The following is a 16,178-nucleotide window of genomic DNA, read 5'->3' on the forward strand; positions in this document are numbered from 1 at the left end:
CATTAAAAATCAAAGTGCCGGTCAAGAACTGAGAATACAGGGCACCCCAGGGCAAACCAGGGATCTGCATCCTTCTTCTGTCTCTCTGTTCCTTTCTCCCCTCCTTGCTTCATGTCATCCCTTTCTCCAAAATCCCAAGATCCTCCACAAAGGAGCTGATATCATTTATACCTGGGCTTTTTACATGTCGACATACATATGAATCAACTAAGCATCTTGCTAGAAAGCAGCTTCTGCTTTAGTAGTTCTGGGGTGGGACCTGAGACTCTGCTTTTCTAATTCCTGCCTGGTTATGATGCTCTCTCTTTGATATGTTCATAGGTTGAAGTTGCTGTTATCTTCTTGACAAGAATAGTTCTCTTTCAGTCTTATCTTCACCTAGAGTAAAGGCCTTGGCCCTCAGTTTATGGATGTTCCCCTGTGTGCATGTGTTAAGTCACTTAGTGGTGTCCGACTCTTTGTGACCCCATGGACTGTAGCCCACTAGGCTCCTCTGTCCATGGAATTCTCCCAGCAAGAATACTGGAGTGGGTTGCCATTACCTTCTTCAGGGGATCTTCCCAACCCAGGGATTGAACCCAGGTCTCCTGTATTGCAGGCCAACTCTTTACCATCTGAGCCACCAGGGAAACCCTCATCCACCAGCTAAGGGACAAGCAACCTTTGGCATTTATTCCTCCTTCATTCACTTTGACAGCAAGAAGTCCTTTTCTGGCCCAAAGACAGGAGTCTGAGTTTGAGCAAAACCCTGGAGACATGGAGAAAAGCCACCTGATGTCTGGGCCGGGGTACACCTACTCTGTCCCCCAGCAAGACTGGGCAAGCTCTCAGAGCAGCTCTGTCTGGCCTCTTCCCTAACCAACCCCTGGAACCAAGCATAAATCTGGGACCAAGGTGGCCTTGGTTAATCTTGGCTTTCTGCCACTGAAGAGTACAGATCTCTGCATGACAGAGCTGTCATGCAGGTTGGTGGGGACTAGCCCAGGAGGGTGTTCTGCTCCATGAGCCCCTTTTCTGGGCCCCAATTGTGCTGCTGGGGTGCCGCTAGGGCCCATGAGGATTCCCAGGGCTCTGCTCCTCCAGCTCCCAGAGCGGGAGGATGAGAAGCTGCCGTCACTCCCCCGCTGCCCTGGCCCAGCTGTCAGGACCCCTCAGCAGAGGGCAGAGCGCCAAGCCTTCCCACTTGTATGTGGCTTATTGTCTCTTAGGCTGGCGGGGCTGCGGAAGAACCAGCCCGGAGCACACCCAGGGAGCACCCCCACCCAGGAAGGGGGAGGGGGTGGGCTGGCGTCACTCAGTCTTCCCCTGCCCCCTACCCTTCACGGTCTGCCCCTCCCTAGCTCCCTATTTGGCCATCCCCCTGGTTGCCCCCTCCCCTTCCTTACATGGTCTGGGGGCTCCCTGGCTGATCCTCTCCCCTGCCCTTGGCTCCATGAATGGCCTCGGCGCTCCTCAGTGGTGCGAAGGCGACCAAATAAGGCAAGGTGGCCGACCGGGCCCCCCACCCCTGCCCCCGATCGCTCCAACTGACCCCGTCCATCAGCGCGCTATAAAGCGGCGCGCCGCGCGCGGGGCAGCAGCGCCTGCCGCCGTCTGAGCAAGCGAGCCGAGCCCGCCCCGCGGACGGTGAGTCAGCGCCGCCGCCTCCGCGCCTCCCTCCGCCCCGCGCCCGGAGTCGCGGCCCCGCGCTCCCGCCGCGCCGTCACTTTGCTTCTTTTTTCCTTAAGACCAAACTCTCCATTTGGTTCTAACTTCTTCTGTCCTGGGTCTCGATCTTCACAGGAGAGGGGCTCGCGGAGGGGGAGCCTTGCGCCCCACTGGGGGTCCCTGTTGCCTTGTGCTTTCCTCTCCCCCTGGGGCTGGAGCATGGGTGGGAGTGTGGATGGAGCCGTCGTGGGTTCCCAGTTTGCGAAAAGGCGAACGTGTGAAGGGCTGGGGAGGACCTTCTAAGGGATGACTTGCCCTGGGGCAGAGGGTGAGCCTGCTGGCCGGGGAGCCTGTCCGGGCCCTCTCCTGCTCCGCAGCTGCTTCTCCCCCTTTCTCTGCCCCAGGGGATGAGATGGCAGGCGCCCCCCGCCCCCGACTCCCGCCCGCGGAACCCGCTCTGCTCTGTCCCCTCCTCCCGGGGAGCGGATCAGGCCAGCTCCGCAGGCACTGAACTTGGGCCGCATTGCTCTGCTCCACCTGCAGCCCCCGCTGAAGCTGTGCCAAGATGTGCGACGATGAGGAGACCACCGCCCTGGTGTGCGACAACGGGTCCGGGCTGGTGAAGGCCGGCTTCGCGGGCGACGACGCGCCCCGCGCAGTCTTCCCTTCCATCGTGGGCCGCCCGCGCCACCAGGTAAACGTCACCCCGCTTCGTGGTCCCCAGCCCCATCGCACACCCCTCTCCTCCCACCTCTTCAGCCTACCAACCGAGGAAATGACTCACTCGGCCCTCCTGTTTCGTGAACTCTTTGGGTCAGATAGGAAAAGATGAATTAGCTTCAAATCCGAGCTGACAAGTAACAACTTACACCCGCCAAGGTACCGGGAAATGTGCATCCACACCCCCACCCCAATCCACTTCAGCTTGCCAAGGGTCCAGCTCCCTGGTGTGAAAAGGCAGCAGCTTCTTTCAGTCTTCTCTTCCTCTTATACATTTCACCTTACTCCTTGGCCTTTTTTTTTTTTTTTTTTCAGTCCTGCTCAAAACTCATAATAATACAACTTCTCCCAAACAACCAGGGGCCAAGCCACATTGCTTCCTCTTGTTCACAGCCAGTTTATAGGGCTCCCGAAAGAGGTAACCTATCTGCTTCCTGGCCATTGCATTTTTAGAAACCAGGCGTGACAGAGGCAGTAAGTGCATAGTGATAGTGACATACCACCTTGTTTATTAAAAGAGACACCATGCTCTCTGGCTGTGCCACAATGCCTGGCCAGACAGACTGCCAGGGAGGAAAGCGGTATTCCTCAGTGTGGGTGACCATGGGTACTCCAGGACACTCTGGGCAGGCTGGATTTCACAGACACAGTGATAATGGCATATCTGTCCTTTTTAGGTTCACTTGGTGAATGTCAAAATCTTTTCTGAGGAGATATACAGTGTGTCATTAATGCAGTCATTCCACAATGTAGTCATTTATATTCCAGTTTGATAAGCTTAATAATTTAATGAAGATATTATGGCAATTTAAAAATGAGATGAAGCTCTGCTTCTTCAGTGAAGTAGCTTCATTCCTCCTCACCCCCAGTTATATTCTAAACAATAGAATTATGCCTCCTGAGGGTGGGGTGGAGAAAAGGTACAGGACTGATTTTAAATGATATTTCTGAATTGGGGTAAACTATTGTTTATTATTTCTGGTATTCATAAGATGCCCCTTGATTTGGGCAGTTAGACAAATTAATTAGGCATTGAATACATTCCTGACATGGAGGAAGCTTGATTTTCTAATCTCTTTCTTCTTGTAGGGAGTCATGGTGGGTATGGGTCAGAAGGATTCCTATGTAGGTGATGAAGCCCAGAGCAAACGAGGTATCCTGACTCTCAAGTACCCCATTGAACATGGCATCATCACCAACTGGGATGACATGGAGAAGATCTGGCACCATACCTTCTACAATGAGCTCCGTGTAGCCCCAGAGGAGCACCCTACTCTGCTCACCGAGGCTCCACTGAACCCCAAGGCCAACCGTGAGAAGATGACTCAGATCATGTTTGAGACCTTCAATGTCCCCGCCATGTATGTGGCCATCCAGGCGGTGCTGTCCCTGTATGCTTCTGGCCGTACCACAGGTGCGTTTGGATTGTAAGGTGTGCGATTATGAGATAGTCTCTGGTTAATTACGCTCCCAAGTCACTGACCTTGCTGTGAATCAGTTTCCCCAGTGAAAAAAGAATGATCTCTTTCCTCACACTCCCTAGGAAGGTGTCTGTGCCAAGAGAGAGAGGTAACAATAGTACCCTGAGCACACTTATTTCTAAGAGCGGAAAGAATATGGAGTTAGAGCCTTTCCTTGCCTAAAATATGTGATGCCAGATATTGAGGCTCTGCACAAACTAGTAACCTGGAATGCAGCAATCATTGGTGTGTGTTCACATTATTGCAGCCCCTGGGCAAACATCTCCAGTAGAGACGAACCCAGAGAGAACCTACATTCCCTGCAAGGTCTGAGTCAAAAAAGAGAAACGTGTAAGTTAGATGTGAGGAAAAACAAAAACAAAAAAAAACACACCTGGAGGCTTGCATAATGTGCTAATGACTGGTAAGAGGGATGGCCATTTGAAAGTCTCCTGGGGAAATTCTTCTACCACAATATTTAAAAGGATGAGTTGTCACTGGCTTTAGGCTGAGCATTCATTATGCTCATTTTTATTCTTCACGTCTAAGGGATCTAATTTTATCTGGATCTTTGCCCAGTGCTAGTATCTCTTAGCCAAGAGTAGGCTTTGACATGGCAAAACCAGTGGTGTCCTCAGGGATTTACCTTGTTTTTGCCTATTTCCCCTGACAGGCATTGTTCTGGACTCTGGGGATGGTGTGACCCACAACGTCCCCATCTATGAGGGCTATGCTTTGCCCCACGCCATCATGCGTCTGGATCTAGCTGGTCGGGATCTCACGGATTACCTCATGAAGATCCTCACTGAGCGTGGCTACTCCTTTGTCACCACCGGTGAGTCTGTGTGTGTTTCATCTGCCACAGTAGGTGTCTGGTTTTCTCCTCCACCAGTGAACCCACCTACCTCTCCAAAGCTGATGTCATTCTTCAGAGCTTACCTGTGACCCCCTTTATTTCTGCAGCTGAACGTGAGATTGTTCGTGACATTAAGGAGAAGCTGTGCTATGTTGCTCTGGATTTTGAGAATGAAATGGCTACAGCTGCTTCTTCCTCCTCCCTGGAGAAGAGCTATGAACTGCCTGATGGCCAAGTCATCACTATTGGCAACGAGCGCTTCCGCTGCCCTGAGACACTCTTCCAGCCTTCCTTCATTGGTGAGTTGTATGGTCTGGTGCAGAAACACAGCTTGGGGCTTCCAGAGAAAAATCTATTATAATCAACAATGATTAAGGGGCCCTTGTGTTAAAAGTAGTCATAGCTTGGAGACCCACACAGTTCAGCCTCATGTCCTGATGGCTTTTGCAGGGATGGCCATTCCTCCTCTGCAGCAATGATATGATAAAGGATGACACACCGGCTTCATCTTGAAACAAGGAATGAGATAGAGTAGTAGCTGAGTAATCCATATCTGCAAGAAAGAAACGATGACTCAGGAGTGCTGACTTATTCTGCTAGACTTCATCACCAAGTAGCTAGACCTTACTTCCAAGTCACTCATTATTAAGTGTGACAACAATCCTACTTATAGTAATAACTGGACACTCACGTGTCACTGAACATCTTTCCTAAGCAGGGATTTCCAAGAGGAAGCTTGTCAGTATCTTATTTTAGTCCATAAATAAGAATGGCATTCATTTTACATGAATGTGTGTCTCATGCTTTTCTATTACATCTCCATAGGTCTGATGGGTACAGTGAGTGTTCCCTCCAAACAGGTGCTAAAAGCAGTTGTTTGCGTCTTGGCAGTCGGTTGTAGATTACTCTCAGCACTTTTAAGACACCTGTTCCACAAAACTCTGCAGTGTGTCTTATAGAGGAACATATGTTTCAGAGACAAATGGTGACAGTTTACCAACAGAGTCTTGTTCTCTCCCCTCCACCCTGGCCCCATGGGCTGAATGCACTGTGACATTTTTAAACTTGTTCATAGGTATGGAATCTGCTGGCATCCATGAAACGACTTACAACAGCATAATGAAATGTGACATTGATATTCGCAAGGACCTGTATGCCAACAATGTCTTATCCGGAGGTACCACCATGTACCCTGGTATTGCTGATCGCATGCAAAAGGAAATCACTGCCCTGGCTCCCAGCACCATGAAAATCAAGGTAAAGAACTTCTGTGGTGGGGTGGGGGGAACCAAGGCAGGTCTCCATATACCAAGCAGAATTCCTAACTCCTTTCTCCTTACACAAATAGCTTCCTGTCTCACAGAAACCTTCTGCTTTTATAGCACCTTTTCTGATTATTCTGGCACTTCTCCCAAGATAGGAGATTTTAAAACACTTTAAAGCAGTGGACAAAAATAAATCTTTGAGGAAAAAAAATCTAAATCTTTGAACACATTTTAAAAGACCCCAACTTTCAGGCTTGGCTTCACCATGCCTATAGCTTATTGCCACATATTCTTTGGTTCAGAGAAGCGGGGAACTTCTATTTTATAGAGTCTTTGATTATGGAAATGATGAAATAGAGAAAATACTTTCATCATGAGTCAACCATATTCATTTGTAGGATTACTGGGATTATTCATTTGTATCACATTACAGTGACTTGATCACCGGTGTATTTTCCATGAATCTCCCCCACCATGTTGCTTACTTTGTTGTTTGGAACCTCAGAGTTCACTGGCAGTTTTTGCTTTCCTTCTGCAGATTATTGCTCCCCCTGAGCGTAAGTACTCTGTCTGGATTGGGGGCTCCATCCTGGCCTCCCTGTCCACCTTCCAGCAGATGTGGATCAGCAAGCAGGAGTATGATGAGGCAGGCCCCTCCATTGTCCACCGCAAGTGCTTCTAAGGTGCCTTCTGTCCTAGTCTACATTACATTCAGGATGATGGTATGATGCTTTTTGGAGTCTTCCGAACCACCCTCCCTCATCTCTCATCAATCATTGTACAGTTTGTTTACACACGTGCAATTTATTTGTGCTTCTAATATTTATTGCTTTATAAATAAACCAGATCAAGACTTGCAACCTACAAAAGCAAGCATTTCTTATTTCTGTTTGGGGTTTGGGGAAGGAGTGGGATGGGGCCAGTGTTTGCTTACTCTGTCTGTGAGCTCGTATACTGATGGCCTTGATACCATGAGCTTTGTGATATTACAGCACCACATCAGTTCATCAGTGTGACTTTTAGCTGGGAGTTACAATATTAAATTTTGATTTTACCCTTTGGGACAGAATCATGAAGATAGTTTATATCTGAAAAGCAGATTAGGTTTTCAGTTTAGTTCAGTTGCTCAGTCATGTCCGACTCTTCGCGACCCCATGAACTGCAGCATGCCAGGCTTCCCTATCCATCACCAACTCCCAGAGATTGCTCAGACTCATATCCATCAAGTTGGTGATGCCATCCAACCATCTCATCCGCTGTCATTTCATCAGTGTGATTAGGATTAGGTCCACATAAGTGAGAAATGGATTGGAGAATACAGTTTGTCAAGATTAGTTTCTATGATAACACTGAAAATTGTGGTTTTAGCACATGTTCCAGTTATTTTTGTGACTTTGCCGAAGCCACATAGATATTGGTAATGGGAAAGTCAAAGGTTATTTTAAATAGATTAGTACAAATTCTCAACTCACAGTCTCTTCAGTTGTCGTCCTGAGGCCCATGCATGTTAACAGTGAAACAGTGAGGCCAGCTGATAGAAAAGCCCAGCCATACCCCATTCCAAATACTCCCTAAGCAAATCAAGACCACTGTGAATGTTCTAAACAAATCTGAGGATGGGGAATTCTCTGGAGGTCCACTGGTTAGGACTCCGAGCTTTTACTGCTGTGGGTGCAGGTTCAGTCCCTGGAACTAAGATCACACCAGCCACATGGTGTGGCCAAAAACAAACACAGAATGAAATGTGAGGAAACAGGCACCAGATACCTCCGCCTAATCAGTGACTAACTTGTGGGACAGACATCTTCAGGCTCTTCAGTTCTTTGAAATCTTGGGATCTTGGGTGGAGCAGAGTGAAGGCTCTAAAGTCCTGAGGGTTAAAGGGGGCAGAAAGGCACAATATTCCCTTCATTCTGTGCTGCACTCTTTGCAAAGGACGTTGGGGATAGCACTTCTCTCATACTCTGTCCTTGAAGGGTTCACATACACACTACTCAGAAGCTCCCAGTGTATGTGGTTTGGGAGGCTTCAAGGAAATGGACATATAAGTATGGGTCTTGAAGGGTGGTTAAGAATTAAAGAGGTGGGAAGAGGAGGGAGAAAACTTCAGCAGGAGACAGGACAGACGCCATCACACAAAGCACGAGGCAGGCTGGTGGGAACTTTTAGGCCATCAATTTGGAAAGGTAGATTTCAACCTGATTGCAGAGCTTTAAAATTTTTCACTTTCAATTTAATTGTTGATGAACTGTTAGACCATTTGTATGTGTGTGTGCATTTCCACTCAGTCGTGTCCAACTCTTTGCAACCCATGGACTGTAGCCCACCAGGCTCCTCTGTCCATGAAATTTTCCAGGCAAGAATACTGGATTGGGTTGCCATGCCCTTCTCCAAAGGATCTTCCCAACCCAGGAATCGAACCCAAGTGTCACGTCTCCTGCATTGGCAGGCAGATTCTTTACCACTAGTGATACCTGGGAAGCCATGTAAGAACAATTGAATGAAGTTAATTAAACTTTTATCTATTGATGACAGAATTAAAACACAGATTAAGCAATGGGTACAATGTTATGTGGGCTTCCAGGTGGTGCTAGTGGTAAAGAACAACCTGCCCATGCAGGAGACATGAGACACAGGTTTGATCCCTGGGTCGGAAAGATCCCCTGGAGTGGGAGACGGCAGCTTACTCCAGTATCCTTGCCTGGAGAATCCCATGGACAGAGAAGCCTGGCGACCTACAGTCCATGGGTTGCAAAGAGTCGGACAAAACTGAGTGCACATGCCCACACATACACACACACACAATGTTATATAGCTTCTTTGTGGAATACCCAAGTCAGGAACCCAGATTTTTTGACAGCTAATCTAATAATTCTTATACAACAATCTTTTCTAACTTAGTCACAGTTTATCAAAAGTAACCACATTCTGTCACACACCCTTTTGAGAGTCTGGGTTCAAAATTCAAAGTATTTATAGCTCATCAGACAATCTTAATAAGTTCCTAATGTCATTATCATTCAAGGTAGTAATTATGTCTTTATGTTCATTCATTCATAAAAGCACCTCTTGATCCTTGATTCTGGGCCAGGCCCAGTAGTGGGTGTGGGGGACACAAAGATGGAGTTGAGCACATTGGCTGTGCTTCAGTTCAGTTCAGTTCAGTCGCTCAGTCGTGTCCGACTCTCCGCGACCCCATGAATCACAGCACGCCAGGCCTCCCTGTCCATCACCAACTCCCGGAGTACACTCAAACTCATGTCCACAGAGTCGGTGATGCCATCCAGCCATCTCATTCTCCGTCGTCCCCTTCTCCTCCCGCCCCCAACCTTTCCCAGCATCAGAGTCTTTTCCAGTGAGTCAACTCGTCGCATGAGGTGGCCAAAGTATTGCAGTTTCAGCTTTAGCATCAGTCCCTCCAATGAACATCCAGGATTGATCTCCTTTAGAATGGACTGGTTGGATCTCCTTGCAGTATAAGGGACTCTCAAGAGTCTTCTCCAACACCACAGTTCAAAAGCATCGATTCTTCGGCGATCAGCCTTCTTCACAGTCCAACTCTCACATCCATACATGACCACGAGCTCCATATTTAGCACAGCTAAATGGAAGTCTTTCTTTGTGTTAAGGGTTAAAGAATAAATTAATTAGTGACATTTACGTAAGATACAGCAAACTTTCCTGTAGATTTTCCTTTCTTCCCCCAACTATTTCTTGTAGCACAGATAGATTGATTTAAAAGCTAAGTATCAGCCAGAGACAGATTTGGAGCGTGTACGGGGAGATACGACTTAGACAGTCTCTGTGTCTCTTGCTTCTCAAATTGAACACGTTGTAAATTATGAATTTTATTCTCTAAATACAGTATTAATACTTTAGGTTTAGGCAACTGGCTTCTGTATCACCTGTGTTTCTATGTGTGAATGTAAATGGAATGAGTATTGTTTCTGCTTAAAAGTGGAAGTTTTTGGAATAGTTTCCGATATTTGTATCAAAAGTGGAAAGTACACAGGTTCTTATTGAATTTTGAGGTTTCCTCATCTCTGCTTGATAGGGTGTAAGATATTAGAACAAGTGACTCTTCTAATAATCATGCTTAAGAAAGGTATTAAGGCAATAGGATTTTTCTTAAGGCCACCCTCATGTGTATAAATTGAAATGTCTACAGTAAATAGATCTTGGTTAAGATGCAATGTAAAGCAACCCATATTGATCATGATATTTTTCTCAGTTTAAAATGAAAGAAGTACTTGGATTTATTTCTAAGATCCTAAAACACTGTGTTGTTATTTTCCTTAACAATGGTCACTTCTTCAGTTCAGTTCAGTTCAGTTCAGTTCAGTTCAGTAGCTCAGTCGTGTCCGACTCTCCGCAACCCCATGAATCACAGCATGCCAGGCCTCCCTGTCCATCACCAACTCCCGGAGTTCACTCAAACTCATGTCCACAGAGTTGGTGATGCCAGCCAGCCATCTCATTCTCTGTCGTCCCCTTCTCCTCCCGCCCCCAACCTTTCCCAGCATCAGAGTCTTTTCCAGTGAGTCAACTCGTCGCATGAGGTGGCCAAAGTATTGCAGCTTCAGCTTTAGCATCAGTCCCTCCAATGAACATCCAGGATTGATCTCCTCCAGAATGGACTGGTTGGATCTCCTTGCAGTATAAGGGACTCTCAAGAGTCTTCTCCAACACCACAGTTCAAAAGCATCGATTCTTCAACGATCAGCCTTCTTCACAGTCCAACTCTCACATCCATACATGACCACAGGAAAAACCGTTGCCTTGACTAGATGGACTTTGGTTGGCAAAGTAATGTCTCTGCTTTTTAATATACTATCAAGGTTGGTCATAACTTTCCTTCCAAGGAGCAAGCGTCTTTTAATTTCATGGCTGCAATCAGCATCTGCAGTGATTTTGGTCACTTCTTAGCAATGGTTATATGTAGATGTGTTTAAATAATTAGAGTGTAGAGTTAGAAAAGGATAATAACTGAAGAAAATGGAATAGAGAGGTAAGATCAGTTTTCTATACCCCGAGCCTAATACAATGTCAGCCTAAAACTGGGTCTCCACCTTTCTCTCCACCTCTTCTATGGAATCTGTTATGGCCTGAATTATGTATGCCAGTCCCAACCCACTCTGACCCCTGCCACAATTGCAATTCAGATGTTGAAACCCAACCTCCGCAACATGACTGTATTTGGAGACAGGACCTTTAAGGATTCATTAAGGTTAAATGAGATATAACGGTGGGCCCCTAATCCAACAGGACTGGTGTTACAAGAAGATGAGCTCCCTGGAGTGTGCCCATACACAGGAAAGGGCAGGTGAGGACACAGCAAGAAGGCGACTGTCTGCAAGCCACAATGCAAAAAGAGAGAAGAACACAGGATCCCTACACCTTTGTTCTTTATCTCCAACCCCTGACTGCAAGCCCCAACTTGATTCTCCTAGGTTCCCTATGGAGGGGAAACACAGTTCTTGAGGCATGAGCCTACTGTGTTCTCTCCTCTACCGGCTTGAGGATTAAAGTCATTTTTCTACTTCCTCCAAACTGTCTCCGTATTTTCTTACTTGGCTCCGGTGGGCAGAGAAAGCCAAGATTTTGGCGGCAACAATCTCTCCAGACTCCACTGTGGCCTGGGGATCCAGAAACCCAACAATCTCTTTAAGACCTGATTAGCCGTTGAAAAGGAAATAAAAAGTCAGACTCACTTTATGATTAAAATTACATAAATACTATAAATATTTCCTAGGAACTAATAGGTAGGGAAGAAATTTCAAGTCTTTTAGGCCTGAAATAGCAAAAGTTGTCTATATTCAACTTGAGCTCTTCCAGGCTCATTATAGAAGGAATCTCTCCTTCAGGCAGAGCTTGGCCATTGCTATGGCAACCAAGCTCATACTAGGAAGAAGGGGGAAAATGCAAAAGTCTGCTTCTGGTCACTGGTGAACTCAATGCTAGAAGATAATTCCTGCAACTCACTCATCAGCTCTGCATGCAACAGATGTAACAAAGCTTCCTTTGAGGCTCACTGGTAAACAATCCCCTGCCATTGCAGGAGACTGGGGTTCAATCCCTGGGTTGGGAAGATCCCCTGGAGAAGGAAATGGTAACCCTCTCCAGTATTCTTGCCGGGGAAATCCCATGGACAGAGGAGTCTGAGGGGCTAGAGTCTATAGGGTTGCAAGAGTTGGATCCGACTTAGCAACTAAAGAGCAACAACAAAGATTGACTAGTAGGTAGTCAAGCATAGCTCTCTTGAGTCCTCTGGTCCTGGGCCCTCTCTCCTGCCAGGGAAAGGGAGCTGAGTCAGAAGAGATGTAAGCAGGGGTGGTCTGCAGTTCCTCAACGGCATTATTTACTAATTGCTCTGCACTGTTTTACTGAAGCTTCCTTGGGAATTGGGGTTGGGGAAGAGAGGCAGAGAGAAAACAGACCCAAGGGAAGATTGCAGTAAAGCTGAACTAAAATGTAGCAACGATAGTAGATGAAAAGTGAACTCTGGAGTCAAGGGTAAGCAAGAGATCAAGCCAATAGGTTTAGTGCTGAACATGGAAAGATGATTTGAAGAACTTTGGAAATATTACTGGATGATGACATCATATTGGGTAGGATATGATAGAGCAGGCAACGTGTGGGAAATTTAAAAGCAAACCTGCCTTAGGCAAAATACTGAAAATTTCTCAAGGCATCTTTAACTCTAGGATCTATGCTTTGGACTTCTTTTCCAGTGCCTTCGACCAAGGCTGGCCACCCAGGAAATTCTTCCTACTACTCATATGGCGATGACACTTGCCTGACCTTTATATGCATTCCTCAAAAGCAGGCTATGCTAATTAACATATTAGTTACCTAGTTACCTAATCTGTTAGAACATATGTTCCCACTAGAAAACACACTCATAATTTAACAATAATTTTTGACATTGCATGGGCTTTCAGTCAAAAAAGATTTGAGTGTAAGTCCCAGTTCTGCTGTTGACTAGTTGCCAACTAGTTAAGTAAATTAATTACCTAACTCTCTAAGCTTTAGAACAGAAGGACTAACCAAAATCATGGTCCAAGAATTGTCATGGGAATGTAATGGTATCATGCATTTAAGACACTAAGCACAGTGCCCATCAGGAGGGCATTTGGGCTCCAGATAAACAAAAAAGTTTACTTCCCCCTCTTCTCCCCCCCTTTTTTTTTTGTTTCTAGCATAGATTTTGGAGGCTTGGGCTGGGTGGTAGACAGGGAGGTGAGCTGTAAATGTCTCTTTACATTGCAGTGGTTTTTTCTCTATTTGTTGCTGTTTAGTTGCTCAGTCATGTCCAGCTCTTTTGTGACCCTGTGAACTGGGGCCTGCCAGGTTCCTCTGCCCATGGGATTGTCCAGGCAAGAATACTGGAGTGGGTTACCATGCCCTCCCCCAAGGGATCTTCCTGACCCAGGGATCAAACCCACGTCTCTTATGTCTCCTGCATTGGCAGGTGGGTTCTTTACCACTAGTGCCATCTGGGGAGCCTGTATTTCCCAGTAAAATCTTTTAATTCTATTACTTAGAACTTTTCTTCATTCCTCTGCCCTCCAGACTAGCTCCTATATGTTTGAAACTCACATCCAAAATTGCCCAGATGCTCATGTATCCATTTTGGGGAGCATATTGTCAGTCATAGAGAAAGCATGGGGGTCAGGAGGTGTCTCTTCAGTGTTTTCACAGTGCCTTGTTTCTGACTCTACAAAGCGTTTACAGCACATGACTACAACAGTTGGTGCACTTGTGAATCTCCTTAGACTGAGCTCGGGGGAGAGATCTATGTTATTAATGTGTGTGTTTGTGTCTGTATGTGTGTTAGTCGTTCAGTTGTGTCTGACTCTGTTAACCACTGTCTGGAGCCAACCAGGCTCCTCTGTCCATGGAATTCTCCAGGCAAGAATACTGGAGTGGATTGCCATGCCCTTCTCCAGAGGATCTTCCCAACCCAGGAATTGAATCCGGGTCTCCTGCATTGCAGGCAGATTCTTTACCATTTAAACCACCAGGGAAGTCCATGTTACTCACATGAGTATCCGATCCTATTACTCAAACAGGGATTGCTGATGATAAGACATTAAAGTTTTCTTCATTAACGACATTGAAAGGTACTTTTATTTGCACATTACTCTGGGCTTCTTATCCCAACTAACCAAAAAGTATGATGATATTTTCTTTTTTGTAGTAAACAACAGATTTGGCTCTGTGCCCTCACCCTTGCCTTTGCATAAGGAAGAAATTACTCCATTCCGAGAGCTTATTAGGCGGCTGGCCAGACAGTCTTATCCCCTGAACAACTGCAAATAGAAAGCAAGAGGGGTCAGTCTCTGGCAGTGTGATGGTGGGTTGAAATGTCCTTTGACCCCAAACCTTTGGGAAATATTTTCATCTCTCGCATCAGATACATGGTGCATAGTTTTCCTTTGTTCCTCCCTACTGACTGGTTCCTACAAGTTATAAGAAATCAGTGTGAATTGCTAAGCCATGTCCAACTCTTTGCGACCCCGTGAACTGTAGCCCACCAGGCTCCTCTGTCCATGGGATTCTCCAGGAAAGAATACTAGAGTGGGTAGCCATTCCCTTCTCCAGGGGAATCTTCCTGGCTCAGGGATGGAACCTGGGTCTCACACATTGCAGGCAGATTCTTTACTGTCTGAGTCACCAAGGGAGCCACTTACAGTGCTTACAGTGGCTAAGTTCCCACAAGCTGTTAGAACAGCCAGAGTGGGTGAGAAAGCAGGCAGCTGCAGTGCGGTAGCAGCCTCCCACTGCTCTTCCCAGCCCTCTTCCCGAACAATTGCTTGTACACACTCCTCTGCAGACATTGGGTGTCCTCAGCAAGGAAAGCAGATATACAGGATATACTTATGTTTTGTCGAACTAAGTTGGGTTAGAAACTTAGCTTACGTAGTGGGAATCCTTACTGCTTCCTGGAGTGAAGTAGACATGGCTTCTTCTTTTGAGGCAGCTTTTTATCTTTGTGCTTCTCACATTGGCCACCGTTAGACCAGAGCAACTTGACCTCACCAATAGGTTGGGTGCCTAAAATAATGATAAGGATACTAATGTTATTATTTAACAATGACTGAGCCCTTACCTGGAGAAGGCAATGGCACCCCACTCTAGTACTCTTGCCTGGAAAATTCCATTTAGGAGGAGCCTGGTGGGCTGCAGTCCATGGGGTCGCTGAGTCGGACATGACTGAGCGACTTCACTTTCACTTTTCACTTTCATGCATTGGAGGAGGAAATGGCAACCCACTCCAGTGTTCTTGCCTGGAGAATCCCAGGGACAGGGGAGCCTGGTGGGCTGCCGTCTATGGGGTCGCACAGAGTCGGACACGACTGAAGTGACTTAGCAGCAGCAGCAGCAGAGCCCTTACCTATATCCTCCACTGCACTTAAACCTTTCAAATCTATTATCTAATTTAACCAAACAATGAATTACTATCCCCGTCCCCACCCTTTTTGATGAAAACTGAGAGCTGAAGAGACCATTTGCCTTAGGTCAGGCTGCTAGTAAGTGGCAGAGCCAAGAATCAGCACTCTTGGGGTGTGGCTCCATGTCCCCTGTCACCAGTCCAGAGGGTCTCAGGATCAGTGAGGAGAGCTAGAGACCAGAGGACACCCTCTCTCAGCATGTAGTCAGATACTAGTCCAGTAAGGAGTTTCTGAGTTCCAGTCATGTTCTCTGTGTTCAGAAAGGATTTTTCTTTTTTCTTTTTAAGAAAGGAGCTTTAAGGAGAAGGGGAAAAAATGGTGGGATGAATTGAGAGAGTAGCAGTGACATAAATACACTACCACATGTAGGACAGATAGCTAGTGGGAGGCAGCTGTATATCACAAGGAGCTCAGCCCAGTGCTCTGTGATAACCTAGAGGGGTGGGGGGGGGATGTAGGAGGGAGGCTCAAGAGGGAGAAGATATACATATATACTTACAGCTGATTCATGTTGTTGTACAAAAGGAACTAATACAACATTGTAAAGCAATTAGCCTCCAATTAAGAAAAAATAACCTGTCAAACTGTTTAAATCTGGTTAGGGGAATTGATTGTTTGATTGACTAATTGATTAGACCAACATATACTCATTGAGATGGAGAAGGCGATGGCACCCCACTCCAGTACTCTTGCCTGGAAAATTGCATGGATGGAGGAGCCTGGTGGGCTGCAGTCCATGGGGTCGCGAAGAGTCAGACATGACTGAGCAACTTCA

The 16,178-nt window shown here is 46.5% G+C and overlaps 1 protein-coding gene across 1 annotated transcript; it reads left to right on the forward strand.

The window, feature by feature from the left end:
- The first annotated feature begins 1,500 nt into the window (after positions 1-1,500).
- Positions 1,501-6,807, forward strand: ACTC1 (actin alpha cardiac muscle 1). Its single transcript, XM_055436913.2, has 7 exons — positions 1,501-1,626; positions 2,191-2,341; positions 3,457-3,781; positions 4,501-4,662; positions 4,791-4,982; positions 5,759-5,940; positions 6,487-6,807. Exons 2-7 carry the CDS (start codon positions 2,213-2,215, stop codon positions 6,628-6,630), a joined length of 1,134 nt encoding a protein of 377 aa, XP_055292888.1. The 5' UTR covers positions 1,501-1,626; positions 2,191-2,212; the 3' UTR covers positions 6,631-6,807.
- Positions 6,808-16,178: the final 9,371 nt, after the last annotated feature.

This window comes from Moschus berezovskii, chromosome 9 (genome assembly GCF_049115385.1).
Source record: "Moschus berezovskii isolate FMDL1 chromosome 9, NW_MosBer_1.0, whole genome shotgun sequence".
Lineage (NCBI taxonomy): Eukaryota > Metazoa > Chordata > Mammalia > Artiodactyla > Moschidae > Moschus > Moschus berezovskii.